Source organism: Rhineura floridana, chromosome 17, assembly GCF_030035675.1.
Source record: "Rhineura floridana isolate rRhiFlo1 chromosome 17, rRhiFlo1.hap2, whole genome shotgun sequence".
Classification (NCBI taxonomy): domain Eukaryota; kingdom Metazoa; phylum Chordata; class Lepidosauria; order Squamata; family Rhineuridae; genus Rhineura; species Rhineura floridana.
Window position 1 is genome coordinate 11,478,232 of NC_084496.1, and position 19,730 is coordinate 11,497,961.

Consider the following 19,730-nt stretch of genomic DNA (forward strand, 5'->3'; position numbering starts at 1 on the left):
CGCCTTCAGCTGCCTCAATTTTATGCCAACAGTTGTAAATTCAGAAAGTGTCATCATGGACTGTTTTTATTTTTATTTTTTACTGTCTAAAAGGATCCTCAGCAAGCATTTCTTGCTGGAACTGGAATGCAACTGGAAACTCTGATAAGACCCTATATGCATCCGACTCTATGCAGCGCTCCCTTCAAACACTGTAGGTGCTAAATTATTCCACCTCATGAGCTTCTGTAAAAGGTAGCTTTGCATTACAAAGGAGTTTGGTGGAACTGGTTTCATGGGAATAGATTCATAAATACCCATGATTTATCTATTTGCGAGGATTGCTGAACAATCCCCAGCAATTAACTCCACCAAGCAATGTCTTATTGCTCTCATTTAGATGCTAATCTCATTTACGAGCCACGCCGTTTGAAAGCTAAGCCAATTTCAGCTTCATAGCAAGATTTAATATCAAGTTGGGATTTTGTAATACCCCCTCCCACCCCCATCGTACAAAGCATTAATGCACCATGCCTCTTTTACAGAACGCCATCAAGAAGAGCTTGATATTCTCATGGAGGCGGTGCCACTAAGGTGTTTCAAACTTGGCATCAAGGACATCTCCTGGGAAAACAATTGCACAAAAGAAAGGTAAAACAACTGGTTTCAGTCTTATTTATTTCTGGACTCCAGCACAGTGGTGACTTAAATCACTGAATAAAATTGAAATGGGCAAAACAAAAAGCTTTATAGATTCATTTCCAAACATGCTTGTTGCATTCTGCACTCTGTCATTTGCTACAAATGAAAGCTGTCAAGCTGATGCTGCTTAAACAATGCAGTAGCTGGTGGAGAAAGCAAGCATACTTTCACTTGATTAAAGTGCCTGATTACTTTACCTAACTGATTACCTAAGTGCCCTAGAGGAAGGCAGTGTCCGTAACTTTTGTACTACCACCCAAATTCCAGCAATCAGAACCTCAAAACTCTGGAAACAGAGTAATTGCTGTCTGTTTTTAAGATTTTCATATTTTTGTTTTATTCTGCTGTGATTTGCATACATGACCTCTCATCTTGGTTTGTAAAGAATAGAAATGTCTGAAATAAATAAATAAAAATACATGTGAAACTTCTTAAATGGATAAGGTCAGTTTGACAGCGGAAAACTCAAGTGGCAGAGCATCTGCCTTGCATGCAGAAGGTTCAACCTGGTTCAACCGGCATCTCCAGGGAGAGCTGAGAATGTCTTCAGCCTGGAAACCTGAAGAACCATCGCCAGTCAGTGTAGCCTGAGGGGTTCCCAAATTCCCCGCCCCCATGGACCACCCGCTGAGGGTTTTGGGAGACCACCTAATGATTTTTTTTCTGCCTGTAGTACTAATTGTAGTGCATGGTGCTCCATGCTGCGTGGTTTTCAACTGTATCTTTACAAACACGCTGCGAACCACCTGAATGAAGTTCCTTGGACCACTGGTGGTTTGTGGGCCACAGTTTGGTGTTGACAATACTGAGTTAGATGGACCAATGGTCTGACTCAGTGTAAAGCAGCATCCTACATTCCTAACCAATTACCGAGAGGAGTGGGTGGGCTCTCTTTCACTGAAGGTCTTCAAGTTGAGGCTCTGTTGGAGATGGTCTAGCTCTGGCTCTCCTGTGTCAAGTAGGGGGTTAGACTGGATGACCTACAAGTCCCCCTCCAACTCTTTAAGCTTCTGTAAGAAAACTCAGAAAGCCACACAGAAAGGAGATCGGCAGAACAGGAGCTCTCAAGGGTAGCAACAGCAAGCTTCCTTAAGTACTGAAAACAGCTCTTGAAGCTAATAATAATGTGATAATGATAATGGCAAGCTCATTCTCATTGTTAGCTATAGAACAAATTGGTCAAAGGGGGACCAGCTCAGTGGCAGAGCATCTGCTTTGCATGCAGAAGGTCCCAGGTTCAATCCCCAGCATCTCCAGTTAGGGCTGGGACTGTCCCCTGCCTGAAACTTTGGAGAGCTGCTGCCAGTCAGTGTAGATAATACTGATCTAGATGGATCAATGGTCTGACTCAGTGCAAGGCAGCTTCCTGTGTTCCTAAAGGAAAAGTACGAAGCATGCATCTCCAAAAGATCTCTAGGAAATGCTGTATGCCCTCCGCTTCTCTCATGAGGTGTGGATATCCAGTGCCAAGGCTACTGGGCTGTTGTTGCTTTTTCCGTTGGACGAGGAAGCACTGAAGATTGATGCAATCTCTTTAAGACAGGGATGGGGACTCTGTGGCCCTCCAGATGTTTGCTGCATTCCCGACTCCCATCAGCCTCAGCCGGCACGGCCAACAACCAGTGATGACGGAAACTGCAGTCCAACGATATCTGGAAGGCCACCAGTTCCCCATTCCTGCTGTTGTTTTATTTACAAAAAAACAAAGCAAAGCCCATGGAGGCAGCAGGCTCTCCTAACGCGGGCAGAAGATCCAGTCCCCTCCCCCATCCCTCCGAGAGCTGCATCAGGAGCTTTCCAAGGCTGCACCTGCCCCCATTTTAGCCTATCCCACCCGGAGACTCTCAGCTCTCTTCTCTGCTTCTCCATCAAACTTCAAAGAAGACTCCTCCTCCTTCTCTGAGTCCTTTCCTCAGACAGAAGTGCATCGCCCTCTCATAGTTCTGACAGCTCTTATTTAAAAAGTGAGAGGGAGTCCTCAGCTGCTGTGGATTGTCTTCCCATTGACTCCCATAAGCGAAACCAACAAGGAAGAACCATATGCTCAGTGACAGAGCATGTGCATTGCAGGGAGAAGGTCCCAGTTTCAATTTCCAGCATTTTTAGGTAGGGCTGGGAGATACGTCTTTATGAGACTCTGGAGTCTTGCTATCAGCCAGTGAATAGTTGTTGAGCAACACAGGCCCGCTGTCTGATTCAGTATAAGGCAGTTTCCCAAGTTGGTTCCTTTTATTTATGTATTCATTCATTAAATTTGTATCCCACCCTTCCTCCCAGTAGGAGCCCAGGGCGGCAAGCAAAAACACTAACAACATTTTAAAAACATATTTTAAAATATAGGAAAACAAAACATCTTTAAAAACATATTTTTTAAAAAGGTTTAAAAACACCTTTAAAAGCCATTCCAACACACACGCAGACTGGGATAAGGTCTCTACTTAAAAGGCTTGTTGAAAGAGGAAGGTTTCAGTAGGCGCCGAAAAGATAGCAGAGATGGCGCCTGTCTAATATTTAAGAGGAGGGAATTCCAAAGGGTAGGTGCCACTACACGAAAGGTCCGTTTCCTGTGTTGTGTGGAACGGACCTCCTGATAAGATGGTATCTGCAGGAGGCCTTCACTTGCAGAGCGCAGTGATCGACTATGTATATAAGGGATAATATGGTCTTTCAGGTATCCTGGTCCCAAGCTGTATAGGGCTTTGCACACCAAGACTAGAACCTTGAACTTGGCCCAGTAGCCAAGCGGGGTGACATGTTGGTGATACCCTGCCCCAGTGAGCAGTTGTGCCGCCACATTTTGCACCAGCTGCAGCTTCCAGACCAACCTCAAGGGCAGCCCCACATAGAGCACACTATAGTAACCCAGTCTGGATTACTGACCTAGCAAGCAGCAACTAACCTAGCAAAGGAATGGATGGCCAGCAGCCCAACAGTCAGCCAGCTCAGAGCAGTATGCTTCTGAATAGCAGTTGCTGGAAACCGCAGGAGGGCAGAGTGCTCTGCACTCAGGTCCTGTTTGTGGCCTTCCCACTGGGGCATCTGGTTGGCCACTGTGGGAACAGGATGCTGGACTAGATGAGCCTTTGGCATGATCCAACAGGTTCTTCTTATATTCTAAGTTTTTATAGGGATTCTTCCTTCCAAAGGATATTGCTGGGCTTTCCTCATTCTTTTGTAGATTACACAGAATGCTGCATTATCTCATAATATACATGTATGTATTTTTATTGTACACAGCTCTGTGGCTGAAGATGAGAGATGGCACATCCATTGTGCTGAAAATTCATATTGATACTCTTACTAGTTACACTGATGACATTCTATAATTCCCCAAGGGTATTTGACTACGGTAAATATCTTACGGAAAGATGACTTTCATACGTTTGATACATCGATCAAATAATTTTAAAAAAAGAAAACATTTCTACACACTCACGTAAAGAATTCCACATCTATTATTTATTTATTTATTATTAAGTTTAGACAGTAGGGCCCCACTCATACGGCGGGTTACATTCCAGACCCCCGCCAAAAAGCAGAACTCCGTCAATAAAATAAAATAAAATGGGGCCCGATGCCTGAAAAAATGCCGTAAAAGCGGAACAAGTGCCGTATAAGTGGGGCCTCGCCCTAATTGAAAGCCGCCGTATTAGCGGAACGCCAAAAAGCAGGCTGTCGAAAACCCCTTCCTCCCAGAAGAAGCCCTTTTAAAAGAAAAGACTTTGACGGTAGTTCTTCCATTTGTTTCTTCATTTTAAAAGATAAGAGATGCCATGTCAAATTGCTTAATTTTGTTCATTAAAATCTATTATATTAACATTCACGGCACTTTTATTAAAAAGCAACTGCTATGCACCGACCTGAAACAAATGCCACTTCTTAAAAAAAAATCTTTTCGAGCAAGTCAAGTTGCTGGCAACGTTCCTTCAGAATGCAACTGTGCAAATGGGAGCAATATTTATTTAAGAGCTGCGGACATGCTGACAAACAGTTATGAGGCTGGTAAGTCATTATGCTGGAAATCATAGCCGTGCGCATTATCGTTTTGTGGTGCTCAAGCCTATTCAGCAGAACATATTTAACCACCGGGTTTGTAATCTCAAGTTGTTTCAGAGCATTTGGATTTCAGAGCTCATTGTTAGTCAGACGTACCCCCAGCTGAGGAATCTTGGCATTGTCTCTGCTAAATATGATAAACACGGGCAAACAAGCCTCTCTCATTATCCACTGCCCTGGGAACTTTTGGCTACCACTCCAAACTGTACGAGAGCTCTGGGAGGAAAAGCAGGGCAACAATCAGTGCTGCTCTTTCTGTGACTTCTCTGGTAGGCGGAGGCAGTATTAGCTTGAGGGTGACTCACGAAACAGAACCAGGTGAATCAAACCCAGACAGAATATTAAACAGCGAGTGCAACTTATACAGAACGGAAGATCCGAGTGCAGCAAAGTCCACAGACACAGAATTAGAGAAGGATCCACCGGAGGTGGAGTGTGCACACCATCCTGTTGGCACGCTGGCTACGAGCCTATAAACCTGAGAGATACCACATCCCAACATGGCCTATACGTTTTTTTTAAAAATGGCTTCAGTTTGGTTCACTTTGCAGAGAGGCTTCATGAGACCTCTCAGCTGAGGTCATATGCAAAGGACATGGCCTTTGGCAATCCAGGCACTGCAATCACATAAGTAATTGTAAAAGTTTGCCCCTCAGGAGAGGAGCCCATTGTTCAAATCTGTATCTTATCAAGCTAGCTAGAAAGTGAATGCCACCAGCTGCCTTCACAAAAGAAAAGTCCGTCATTACCCTGACTATACAACTCATAATCGGTATGGAAATTAAGGAAGGACACCTGCCTGGTCCAATCAATTCTGCATTCTCCTTTGAGGCTTTTGTCGAGAAAGGTATAAAAACTGGACTCCTAGAGCTGTTCTGGGTTCTGGTTGCCCAGTTCCACTATGAAATTACCGGCTGAATTGCTGTTCTGGGCTCTGAGTCCTGGTCACCCACTTCCACTCTGCTGAATATCACTCTACCTCAAATTGCCTGCTGAATCATTTTGCCAGCCCTGCTTTTCCTTCACTATCTCTGGACCCTTGCCTGCTGAAACAAAGGTCCCCGCTTGCAGAAGCTGCTTCAAAAGCCCCTTTCAGGGCTCTGCTACTTTCCCTGTTTTCCCCTGGACCTTTGCTAGCCAAAGCAGAGATCCAAGAAACCATTTCAGGCCCTGCCTGTTGTATGTGCTGTTTCCCTGCCTGACTCAGGAGTTTCAGAGTGTTCCAGCTCTACTTCCAGATTGCCCACCAGGGCTGGGAAAGGTCTACCTTGCTCTCTATCCTGTCTTCTGGAGGTCCTTTCCCTTCAAATTTTAGCCTCCACACCTGTTCCCTCTGCCCGTCTTTGACTGTGTGCGTGTCCGAGAATGTGTTTCAGAAGCCATACGGTGGTCCCCCCTGGCATGCCTGAGGCCTAGTCTGTAAATTGAGCCCAGAGAGAGAGAAAAGGACAGGCTAGTGTGCCTTCCTCAGTTGTGCTGAACTCACCCCCATCCATCTCCTCTCATGCCTTGACTGCTTGCTCCTTCGTGTGTGTATGTTGAGTGTGTATGTGAGTTTACTTATCATTAGGTTTATTTAGCTAATTTCCTCACAAATATTGTTACTGAACTATCCCCACTGATGTCAATAGATATGCATATGTACTAAGCTAGCCCCCATTTACATGTTAAATGTACAGTATATGTTTTGATTCTGTTTGTGTATGTTCAATAAATATCCCCATGTTTAGGACCTGTGTGAGTGTACGTTACTGGGTAAATCTGCCAAGATGCACTATTGCCAATGTCTAAAAATCTTAATTCATAAGACTCCAAGAATGTGTGAATGTGAAACATTTGTCTACAGAGTAGTCTTGCTAACAAAGTCCCAAAGCAAGCTTAGGAAAACAAACCCACATGGATCTAAAAAGTGAGGCATTCCTTGGGCCAGCAAATTTTAAACTGCCTGAGGGTACAGATTTGTTCTCTGCTGCCCCAGAGGGTAGGACTAGGTCTAATGGTTTTAAGTTGCAGGAGCGTAGATTCAGACTGGACATTAGAAGGAACTTCTTGACAGTAAGGGCAGTTCGGCAATGGAACCGACTGCCTAGGGAGGTGGTGGGATCCCCTTCGCTGGATGTCTTCAAGCAGAGGCTGGACAGCTATCTGCGGGAGATGCTCTAGCTGTGGATTTCCTGCTGTGAGCAGGGCGTTGGACTTGATGGCCTACAAGGCCCCTTCCAACTCTATGATTCTGTGATTCTATGTTATTTATTTAGCACCTTCCATACAGATGTCTCAAGGCAATGCATAATAAAAACAGCTGAAAACAGTTAAAAGCAACACAGAAAGCAGCAGATATATTAACACATGCGCACGCGCACACACCAAGACAGACACCCATGGCCAAGACCCATCCATCAGCTGGAAAGCCCGTCAGAACAAAAATGTCTTCAGTAGTTTCCGGAAAGTGCAGATAGTGGGCACCTGCCATATCTTGACAGGCATGCTGTTCCACAGAATGGGACAGCCACAATAAAAGCCTTGCTCCGAGTCACTGTGGAAGTTGCAGGAGAAGCTTTACTCGCAGACTGCAGTGACCTAAAGGTAAAGGTGTCCCCGCACTTATAGCGCGAGTCGTTTCCAACTCTTAGGGTGACGTCTTGCAACGTTTACTAGGCAGACCGTATATATGGAGTGGGTTTGCCAATTCCTTCCCCAGCCTTTCTTTACCCCCCAGCATATGCCGGGTACTCATTTTACCGACCACGGATGGATGGAAGGCTGAGTGGACCTCGACCCCTCTTAGCGGAGATTTGACTTCCTCCTTCTGTTGGAATCGAACTCCGGCCGTGAGCAGAGCTTCGGCTGCATTACCACCGCTTACCTATTGGGTATACCTACTGGGTATTAGTGACTGATTGGGTATATAAAGGATAAGGCAGTCTCTCAAGAATCTCGATCTGCCTAGAATAACTCATCTGTCTTCAGGGGGATGTAAGGAAGGGATGGGGAAACTGCAGCCCTCCAGATGCTGTTGGACTGCAACTCTCATCACCCCTGGCCATTGGCCACATCAGCTGGGGCTCATAGGAGCTGGGAGCTCGGCAATGTCTTGAGAGCCATAGGGTCTGTACCCCTCTGCCACTGCCCAGACCAAGATCTGCAGAGTGTGGGAATGCCAATTACATAGGAGGCTGTTCCTTAGTTTTGCTGGCATAGTTAAATGAGACCGATGATGGCAGCAACAAGGCTGGCACTAGACTGCCCCGGGCCCCAGTTGTCATACTCCCCACCTACCTACCCCAGTGCAGGTGGTGCGGGCTTAAATAAGACCGCACACCTGCCGCACCTCCCACGTTGCCACATGTGCACTCTGCATGTACACCTGCCATCACCCAAGATGATGGTGGGGATTTCAACCCCTTAGGGATGCCGCTACTGCTATCTTGGGTGATGGCAGGCATGTGTGTGCAGCATGCTGACGCAAGAGCTAGGTGGGGTGGGCCTATTTAAGCCAGTGCTGCCTGCATCGGAGTGTGTGTTGCCCCACTCCATGATCTGTGGCAGCATCAAGTCACTGGGCGTGATTCACCTCACAAACCAGTGCCAGCGAGGATGGCGGAGCAGGAGCTCCATCCTCCCAGCCTAATGAGGGGTCCTTCTGGGCCACAGGAGCCCTTCACCAGTGCCCAACCTGTCCGCCCGCTGGCGCCAGGTCTGGGCAGCAATTCCAGGTATGAAAGGACTCTGGGCACCTAAAAAATAGAGTGACAAACCTATTACAACAACAACTTAGAAATTAAAGGCCAATTAAAAATGCCCACCATGAGCCACCTGCAAATTCCTTGAGTGGTAAAAAAAGAAATGCTAACAAGATATTTGCATTCCAGCCTATGTATGCTAAACAAATGTCATTAGCCCAGGTTCCTCCTGCTCCCACACAACCCCAGTTGTATAACTATACATAATACTGTCAACAGAAGATTGATTGCAACAGTTTAGGCAATCAGACAGTGCCTGAAGTACTATGTAAACCTCAATGGTGGCTGGTGGCTCCATCTCAGTGGGGCAGTGGAATCTGCAGTGGCTTTTAGTCTGAACTTGGACAGCTCCTTGGAAGTTTGGACTAAAACCCAGAGTGGATTCCACAGCCCCACTGACATGGAGCCACCAGCCACCACTGAGTATACTTTAGTCCTACCTTAAAGCACTTGCCCATTGAGCGGTAAGTATTTCACGTCTGGCATCCAGGCTGCTGAAGAGGCTCATTTTCAGCTTTGCCCTCAGCATCACTGAAGTTTTTAGGGTCGAAATCTAAGTCCTCAAAGATATGAAATGTTGCTCTTCAGTTACAAACACATGAGCTGGAACTGACCGCTCCTGGCTTATTCTTTTTCACACTTTACGGAAAGCTTAGCTTTCCATTTACAGTTAGGAGCAGAAGTAGTTGGCATTCTAATTTTTAAAACATTTCATATATTGTTGTAATACACAGCTGGAAATGTTTGATTGCTTTTCGTTTTCCTACACTATCCGAAAGCACCGAGCACCATTTTCTAGCGATAAACTTTCCATTCTGGAAATGCAGCCTTTGGAGAGCGCAAACATTTATGCCCTGGTTATAAAGGAAGGTCATTTTAAATAGATTTTATTGATATGTCAATATATTCTTATTTTACAAGAAGTAGTTTAAATACACAACAAACACAACAGGAATGGGGAATCTGTGGCCCTCCAGAAGTTGCTGGACTCTCTCTGTTAAGTCTTAAGGGCCGACTTCCGGGAAGGGTGACTTAGCCTGTGCCTGCTTTTGAGACGGGCTCCTGCCTCAAAAGAAGCTTATTCAGATATATCAGTCAGTTTTTTCTCTTTTTTTTGACTGATTAAACTTCTCCCGGGTAGGGAGAAACGAAGAGATTAACCTCAAAGCCTATTTTTGTTGGGACGACCAGATCTCATTAATTTATGGGACGAGGTCCAGCCGACGAAGGTGGGACGGATTTTCAACAGCAAGCTCTATCTGTTAAAGCGAACGTTCATCTTATCTTCTAAGAGAGAACGCATTAACAGGCAAGCACCCTTCTTTCTATATTTTTCTTTTACTTGACTTAAATTGTTGCTGTTTAAAAGAGATTTGCCAGATTGATCGGTTTTTGACATCTCACTGGGGAGCCGTAACTTCTCTCTGCTACGCACTAATTAATAGCTTATCTCTGTTTTTGTTGCAAAAAGCTGTCCTGGATTTGCATTCTAAAGATACACACAGAAGAGGGATTTCTATTCCAGATTTTTATTTTGAAAAATATTATACTGTTTTGAGACTACTCTCTTTTTGGTCTATTTTATTTTGACGAATCTGTTTCTTGACGATTGCCATTAATTGTTTCGATCCTGGGAACTGCATTTTGTTTACTTAACTATTGGAGAGATAAGGCTGTCTGCTCTGTTTATACTGTGATGTCATCAAGTCTGGAGTATTAACCCAATTGTTGCTGAAATAAGAAGTGGTTTTCCTATATTTTTCTTTTAAAATGGCAATTAAGAAAGTGGCTGAGAATCTGGAAATAACTATGTTTCAGAAAATAATGGATGAGATTGAGATAACGAAAATTGAATTGAGTAAAATGAAGCAGGAGATTAAAGATATAAGGGTCCCTGTGAGAGAGGTGACCCTGGAAGGGGTCCCTGTGAGAGAGGAGACCCCGGAGATTGGAACAGGGGTCCCTGTGAGAGAGGAGACCCTGGAGACTGGAATAGGGGTCCCTGTGAGAGAGGAGATCCCGGAGATTGGAACAAACGTGGAACAGGAACAAGATTTGGAGTCTATGGACTTTAGAAATAAAATCTATTGTTTGGAACTCAATGTTATCTCTGAAGAAATTAATGAAGATTCTAGAGATAAAGTTATCAATGGCATGGATTATCTTTTGGACTGGAATGATGTGATGGAGCCCAATATAGAGAAAATCTATGGAATTAACTGCAGCCATGTGACAATGGAAAAACTTTTAAGAGATGACCCAGTGTATTTTGAAAAAAAGAACAGAGATATGATTTTACAGCAGTATTTCAGCAACCTATTCAGAATGGATGGCAAGAAAATATTTGGGATAGAGGTAATTCCCATCAGACTCTTACTATATGACTATGGCTTTGACAGCAAGATTATTATGGAATACTGATAATGGAAGATTGGATATTGAAATTACTGGACTTAACAAGACTACTGAAGATGGAAGATGGAAAATGGAACTAATAGAGATAATAGAACAATGGCTACTGAAATTACTGAAACTAACAGATTCTGATGTGATGGATTAATTGAAATGTTTATTTTGACTATGGTAATGACAATAAGATTATCATAATTAGTAATGAGATGGATTAATCGATATGCTTATCTGGAAAAAAAAAATTGATAGATATATTTCTTAAAGAATTGAAATCTCTCTTTGACTTTTTGTGGAAAGAATAAAGTAATGTTTATGAGATTTGATGATTAAGTAAGATAACTACTGGAGGAAAGTGATTTTATAATATGACTTAAGAGACAGGATTGCTATATATTATAGACTTATAACTGATTTGATCTTTGACAAATGGGAAGTCAATATTTTACTCTTTATTTTTTATTTTTGTTTTTTTTTTTTCTTCTTTTTTTCTTTTTGTTTAACTATTTTTGATTTTGTTTTTTGTCTTTGAATGTTTTATGATTTTGTCTTGTATGTTTTACGAAAATTTGAATAAAAATTATTGAAAAAAAAAAAAAAAAAAAAAAGTCTTAAGGGCCCACTTGCACTATACATTTAAAGCACTATAGTACCACTTCAAACAATCATGGCTTCCCCAAAGCATCCTGGGAACCGTAGTTTGTTAAGGGTGCTGAGAGCTATTAGAAGATTCCTTTTCTCCTCACAGGGATACAATCCCCAGAATGGTTTAACAATTTAATCCCTCTTCCCAGGAAACTCTGAGAATTTTAGCTCTGTGAAGGGAACAGGGGTCTCCTAACAACTCAACACCCTTGGCAAACTACAGTTCCCAGGATCCTTGGGGGGAAGCCATGACTGTTTAAAGTGATATAATAGTGCTTTAAATAAATAGTGCAGATGAGGCCTTAAGTATGAAAGCTGTAATAGCTTTAAGATGAAATGGGGGAGGCGTTACACAGACACGATTCTGTTGGGCCATGCAGAGATTTGGGGTTGCACTGGAGACTACAGGGACAAAGAAATAAATATTAATTAATTAATTAGATTTATATCCTGCCCTTCCTCCCAGTGGGAGCCCAGGGCGGCAATATACGTGCTCTCCCATTAAAAACAAGCACAAACAGTTAGTTGGTTCTGTCGCTGGCACTGGTTGCATTTTTTTCCTCTCTCTAATGGATCAACATGAGGACCTATTTCTTTCTTTGTTTCAGAAACAATACCCCTTATCAGTATAATTTTAGCATGAACAAGGAGTGCAAGAGAGATGTCCTCCATTCAGCTCTGACAATGAACAGCAGTGAGACAGTCTTGCCTCCACAATTGTGATGGGTTCTGTCCATCTTTTCAGGGCCTGCCCGAAACGGATTTTGGACAGTCCGTGCAGAATGCCTCATTCTGAAAGAGGGGGAGGGGGAAAAGAAGGGAAGGGGAACCTGCAGCCCTCTCAGTGTTGCTGGACTCCACCTCCCACCATCCATGACCTTTGGCCATTCTAGCTGGGGCTCATGGGAATTGGAGTCCATCAACATCTGGAGGGCCAGATGTTCTCCATGCTTGCTCTCAGGAGTATAAAGCAATAAAAGTAAACTGGGGATAGAATGCCATGAAGGGAGATGACAGCATGATTAAGTTGCGGCAAGAGCCCATAGCTTTCCATCTCCTGTACATGTTTTGCTACACGTGGCCTAGCACATGGTATGAGCGTTTGCATCTTCCTATATGCATTACCAGGTTCTGCACAAAGGACAGATGGTTCTGCAAAGAGCATCAGAAGCCTGATATTTAGATGCCGAACTTAAAAGTTGACATGCCAAACTTTTGTTTTCAAGTAAAGATGGCATGAAAGTGTAAAGAAATGCCATAGAGATTTAAGAGAGAATCAGCATTTTGTGTGTGTGTGTGTGTGTGTGTGTTTCTTCACAGAATCAGTATGTCAGATGCAGCATAAAATATACAGAGCAAGCTAATTAAAACTTGAAGACGTTGACTTATTTTTATTGTATTTTGTTTTAAAATGAAAGCCCTCTGGAATCTCGTATATGAACATCTTGAAAATTATGGAAATTTCTCTGTCAGAAAATGACAGGCTATGCTAAGGAACATGCTTTAAACACAAATCTCTTTCTCCCTCCCCCCTTCCTTAGTCAAAATTCTATTTCCACAGATCTCTTGCAAAATATTACATTCTGTAGGCCAATCTCACCTAATCCAGTAGATTCAGTACAGCATGACTAATTAACCACTTGTAAACTGTGACATTTTCTCCCTGCTATAAAAATGTCAATGTACTGCCTTCAAGTCGATTCTGACTTATGGCGACCCTATAAATAGGGTTTTCATGAGGCTGAGAGGCAGTGACTGGCCCAAGATCACCCAGAGAACTTCATGGCTATGTGGGGATTCGAACTCTGGTCTCCCAGGTCGTAGTCCAACACCTTAACCACATTGGCTCTCCTCACTGCTATAATATATTACATTATATATTAACTGGAACATGGTACTATGAACACATCCACATTGCTGGATCCCACTGCCTGTGCCAATATCAGCCCTAGGTGTGTGGTGTGTGTTACAACCGCTCAGCTAACCCCATTTTGGTCCAAGTGGAATCAAGGGAGTGCAAGGCCCTGGAGCAGAATTCCCACCTTTGTATGACTCGTTATGCGTTCCTGAGGTACTGTGAGGGTACAGCACAAGGCCATCCTGTGAGCAACAAAAATAACCAAGAGAAACTGGAATAAATGTTATCTTCTTCCTTGGCAGATTTCCCTCAAGCCTAGCAGAACGATCCCATTGTTCAAAGAAATCACTGAGTTTTCTTAGTGTCAGCTAGAAACACACACACACGAAATCACCTCATACCCAGACCCCTCCTTTTTCAGGGGAGTTGGAAGAGAAAAAGCATCCTTTAAAAAGGCAAGACTTGAGATCTGGGGGGGGGGTAATGGCAATCTGAGCTCCACCACGTGTAACTACGCTCTCAAAGAACTGAACACAGGACTACAGGGACAGAAGAGGCAGGGATTCTGTGTCTCGGCACAAGCCTTGAGGCAAACAGATTCTTTCCTGTTTTGGGGCCAGCTGTATTCGACTGCCCACTCCTGGGCCTAGGATAGGTAATCTCTTCTACCTGTCACTCTTTATAGTAATAGGGTCCTTTGATCTCTTTAGTTTAAAGTTATGAATGGGTTAGGATATTAATGATTAATGCTGCCACGCACCCAGTAATTTTGTAATGCTATTCTTCTCTTCTCTCTCAATACAAGAAAGCTTTGCTTTAGTCAGGTTTGGACCCGCATTTCTTGGGTTATACATGCACAATTTAGGCCCATTTCAGGGCACAGCGCTTGTTTTATCCCTAGCAAAAGATCCCCCTCCTTTCAAGGAGGTGTGTTTCATGGGACATGTGGGTGGCAGGTTCACACACTCAGGTTCCCAAGAACATGTTAATTGGTTAAGAAGCAGAAAGCAGAGAGTAGGAATAAACGGACAGTTCTCCCAATGGAGGGCTGTAGAAAGTGGAGTCCCTCAAGGATCGGTATTGGGACCTGTACTTTTCAACTTGTTCATTAATGACCTAGAATTAGGAGTGAGCAGTGAAGTGGCCAAGTTTGCTGACGACACTAAATTGTTCAGGGTTGTTAAAACAAAAAGGGATTGCGAAGAGCTCCAAAAAGACCTCTCCAAACTGAGTGAATGGGCAGAAAAATGGCAAATGCAATTCAATATAAACAAGTGTAAAATTATGCATATTGGAGCAAAAAATCTTAATTTCACATATACGCTCATGGGGTCTGAACTGGCGGTGACCGACCAGGAGAGAGACCTCGGGGTTGTAGTGGACAGCACGATGAAAATGTCGACCCAATGTGCGGCAGCTGTGAAAACGGCAAATTCCATGCTAGCAATAATTAGGAAAGGTATTGAAAATAAAACAGCCGATATCATCATGCCGTTGTATAAATCTATGGTGCGGCCGCATTTGGAATACTGTGTACAGTTCTGGTCGCCTCATCTCAAAAAGGATATTATAGAGTTGGAAAAGGTTCAGAAGAGGGCAACCAGAATGATCAAGGGGATGGAGCGACTCCCTTACGAGGAAAGGTTGCAGCATTTGGGGCTTTTTAGTTTAGAGAAAAGGCGGGTCAGAGGAGACATGATAGAAGTGCATAAAATTATGCATGGCATTGAGAAAGTGGATAGAGAAAAGTTCTTCTCCCTCTCTCATAATACTAGAACTCGTGGACATTCAAAGAAGCTGAATGTTGGAAGATTCAGGACAGACAAAAGGAAGTACTTCTTTACTCAGCGCATAGTTAAACTATGGAATTTGCTCCCACAAGATGCAGTAATGGCCACCAGCTTGGATGGCTTTAAAAGAAGATTAGACAAATTCATGGAGGACAGGGCTATCAATGGCTACTAGCCATGATGGCTGTGCTCTGCCACCCTAGTCAGAGGCAGCATGCTTCTGAAAACCAGTTGCCGGAAGCCTCAGGAAGGGAGAGTGTTCTTGCACTCGGGTCCTGCTTGCGGGCTTCCCCCAGGCACCTGGTTGGCCACTGTGAGAACAGGATGCTGGACTAGATGGGCCACTGGCCTGATCCAGCAGGCTCTTCTTATGTTCTTATGTTCTCATGTGTCATAACAGAGTGGTGAAGAATGCGGGCAGCAAGGGTTTCAGGAAATAAAATAATGTGTGAACAGTCCCGCAATCCAGGGACACTGGTAGCTGAGTTCTGAATGTGTCTGGAATGTGTGTGATTTCCTTTTCCTTTGTTACTATGTTTTGCTGTCTCTTGGTTTAAAATAAGTGGGGAAATGTCCTTTAAATGCTGTGGTACAATTTAAAGGTTAAGGTATAGAGATTCCTTAGCACATTGTTATCTCCCTCCCTTTCTGTCCCTGGCAACAAAGCTTTGGCAAATGGTGGTGGCCATTGTGGCACAGCGTTTGGACAAAGTTGATACTGGATAGAGAAGGTTAACCCACTAGTGGCCAGACGCTATGAAGGGGGTTCCCTAAACTGGGTCCCATCCATTTTGAAAGCCCTTGATAACACTTGTGTCTCCCTCCCTTTCCGCAAAATACCTGGGCACGAAGCCTTGCAAATAGCTTGAGCCGGTGGTACTAGGCACTTGGGAAAGGTGGAAATGGGATTTGCACTTGTGACAGACCCCACAGTTACACCCCCAAAGACAGCTTAATTTATTAGGATCATTTCTCAGTCACAGAACAGCGAACAGGCAAAGGGTGGACACCAAACATTTAAAGCGCACGTGTTCCCCCAAACAATCCTCTAGTTTACCCCAACACAGAGCTGCAATTCCCAGCATCTTTCACAAACTATAGTTCCCAGAATACTTTTGGGGAAAGCCCTGTGCTTTGAGTGTATGGTGTGGAAGTGACCTTTGGCCGGGGAGACTTGAATTCACAACTCTGACCAGCCATCAAGTCCATTGAGTAACTCTGGACCTAGCCTATTTATTTATTTATTAGCATTGTATCTCGCATATCCTGCCCTTCCTCCCAAGCAGGACCCCAAGGCAGCAAACAAATGATAACATACTAAAAACATCTTAAAAATAAAACATCTTAAAAAACAATTCCACAGATGCAGACAGAGATAGTCTTAAAATTCTTGTAGAAAGAGGAAGGTCTTTGGTAGGTGCCGAAAAGACAACAGAGACGGCGCCTGTCTAATATTGAAAGGGAGGGAATTCCAAAGGGTAGGTGCCTTCACGCTAAACATTTGCTTCCTATGTTGTGTGGAATGGACCTCATGACACGATGGTACTGAACAAAAGGATCATGTGGAAGGCCTCTCCTGCAATATCCCTGGTCTTACAACGCTGGCAAAACCACTCCAGTAGATGACATCATTTTTCCTGCTATGAAAAGAGTGCCAGTGATGCCATTCCCTGTGGTCCTGCATCACTACACACTGCTTCTTACACAGCCAGATCCTTCAGTACTTGTTACTACTAGCCAATGTTCAAGAAACAGACAGCCAAATGCTTTCCCCCCTTCTTTCATGTTGATCTGTTAACTGCTACAAAAGCTGTTCAATTGCTATTAAAATACGAAGCGAGTGTTGTTTCACAATTTACTTCTCTAAAAACATTCAAGCCCTTTGAACTGAACGGATTATTCCGATTAACACACACACTGTAATTATGAATATTTCAGAAAAGCCACTGTTATAGGAAAAAGAAAAAATATATCCTTAATAATATATTGAGCAATATGTATCCGTTCGAACGCTACTTACATAAAAAAGGGCATCAGCTGGATGAGAGTCTCTTTTTTAGGGTTGGCAGTGAATTCTGGCAGAGTCTGGATGACTTTGTTCATAACATTTCTCAAGTAATTCTGTAACTGCTTCCGTCGTTCCTCCACAAACTTTGCATCCTAAGGGAAGGAAAAAAGAAGAAAATTGAATTACAACCCAGAATTCAATTTTTGTGCCAAGCAAAAATATAAAATGTAATTACTGATCCTATGCATTCTTGTACTTTTTTTTGAAAAAGAGATCAAGCTGGGATACAGCTACAGCTGAACAGCATAACCCGATGTACTGGAGCGCCATGAAGAGGTCCATAATCCCATACCAATGCAGTCTCAAAGCTCAGGGTTGCACTTTTGATGTAAACTACACATGAAGCTGTAAAGGCCAAGGTGTAGGGTGGCTTGGGGGCCCACAAGGAACACTTTAGCATCACTTATCAGACCAGGGGACCAATGGGAACAATTGATACATTTAAAAATATTTTAAAACAATTAAATATAAAACTTTGAAGGGGCCTTGAGAAGGACACACACACACACAAAGCTTTATGGCATAGCTTCACAGCCCATAGGAACAGCTGATAATTCTTTTAAGAAAACCATCAAATTGGGGGAGGTTTTGGGGGGCCACAAAAATCTCTTGGGGGAGAGGGTGAGCTAGATAATATGGTACATGGCCTACATGTTAGCCATCCCTAAACTAAGACATGTGCCACTACATCTATGCCTGACCTCTCTAGGCATAGATGCAATTGGTGCAAAAGCCTCTTGATCCTGTATTCACTAATAGGCAAAACAACTATTAAACTTTAAAAAGCAGGGAAATTGGGCAGCTATAGTGAATGCACCAGGGGAGCAGGAGACCTGACCTCCTCTCTGACATATTGGACTGCCCTACAGATTGGTCAAAATGCAAACACAATTTGGGTTGGTCTTTCACAGTCCAATCCACTTCCTGCGTAGCTTGGAAGAATTTGGTAACATGTGCCTCTGAGCATATGGTGAGTGGTAGCAACACCTGCCATCTCCAATGATGGATAAGTACATTTTTGTATGTTTGTTGGTGTTCTTCTTACTTTGCTTCTTTTCTGTGTTACTATTATTTCTACAGAGAATCTAGCCTAGAAAATTATATTTCCCTCATTATTCATTGTAGAAATCTGTGTCAAATTTGTTTTTATTAATTTCAAAGCCTTTTTATTGGGCAATGTCATATGATGGTGAAGACAGCCTTTTGTGTTTCAAATTGGAGGTTATATTTCATTTCTATTTTGGACGCATTAACAGTTGAATCTGAAACTGCAGTTTGATGTAAAATCAGACTGATTACCAGGGCTGGTGCTGGCATGTTTGGCGCCCCCCAGCAAATTATAAATTGGCGCCCTTACCTTTTATAATTGAACTGCTAATATCGAAAATCAAAGTACAGCTAAAGAAGAACAAAGCAATCATAATGCCAAAATACAATTTAAATAATATCACAGAAGAATATAAAGATCAAATAAGGAACAGATTTGAGGCTTTAAACTGAGTTGATAGAGAACAAGAAGAAAAGCTATGGATTGAGTCAGAGAGATTATCAGGGAAGAATGCAAAAAGACAACACCTCTAGTTAAAAAGAGAGAAAGACCTCAAGGGATGACTGACAAAACTCTTAAAATGGTTAAAGATAAAAGGAAAGCAAAAGGAGACAGAAACACGATCAGAACCTTAACTGCAGTAATACAGCGACTAGTACATAGGGACAAAGAGAACTATTACAACAGTTATTGTAAAGAAATAGGACAACAAAAAAGGTAGAACAATAAATTAAAGGGAAGTTTAAACCAAGAGTATCCCCCCCCCATAGCCATGAAGCTCGCTGGGTGACCTTGGGCCAGTCACTGCCTCTCAGCCTCATGAAAACCCTATTCATAGGGTCACCATAAGTCAGAATTGACTTGAAGGCAGTACATTTACATTTAGGGATGTTGAATAATCAGCAGGGGAACATGCTGACTGACCGAGACAAAATAAAAGATGGAAGCAATACACTGAAGAACTATATAAAAGAGATGCAAGGATGACAGATTCATTCACGGAGGAACCGTATGAAGAAGAACCAGAAATTTTAGAATGTGAGGTGAAAGCTGCTCTGAAAATACTTGGAAGAAACAAATCACCAGGAACAGATGGCATACCAGCAGAGTTGCTACAAGCTACTGAGACTGAATCTGTCCAAATTTTGAGAAAAATGTCTCAAGAAATATTGAAAACTAAACAATGGCCCACAGACTGGAAGTGTTTAATATACATCCCAATTCCAAAGAAAGGGGATGCCAGGGAATGCACTAATTATCAAACTCTTGCCTTAATATCCCATGCAAGTAAAATAATGCTCAAGATTCTACAACAAAGGCTCTTACCATATATGGAGAGAGAAATGCCAGACGTCCAAGCTGGATTTAGAAAGGGAAGAGGTACCAGAGATCATATAGCAAACATACGTTGGATAATGGAACGGAGCAAGGA

At 43.1% G+C, this 19,730-nt stretch overlaps 1 protein-coding gene across 2 annotated transcripts in view; it reads right to left on the minus strand.

The window, feature by feature from the left end:
- The window catches only part of SNX29 (sorting nexin 29), a 301,418-nt gene that overhangs the window by 44,749 nt on the left and 236,939 nt on the right, over positions 1 to 19,730 (minus strand). For both annotated transcript variants that reach the window (XM_061599557.1, XM_061599558.1), the window contains exon 20: positions 17,203 to 17,342. In XM_061599557.1, the coding sequence (XP_061455541.1) occupies positions 17,203 to 17,342 (140 nt within the window). The remainder of the gene's footprint in view (positions 1 to 17,202; positions 17,343 to 19,730) is intronic.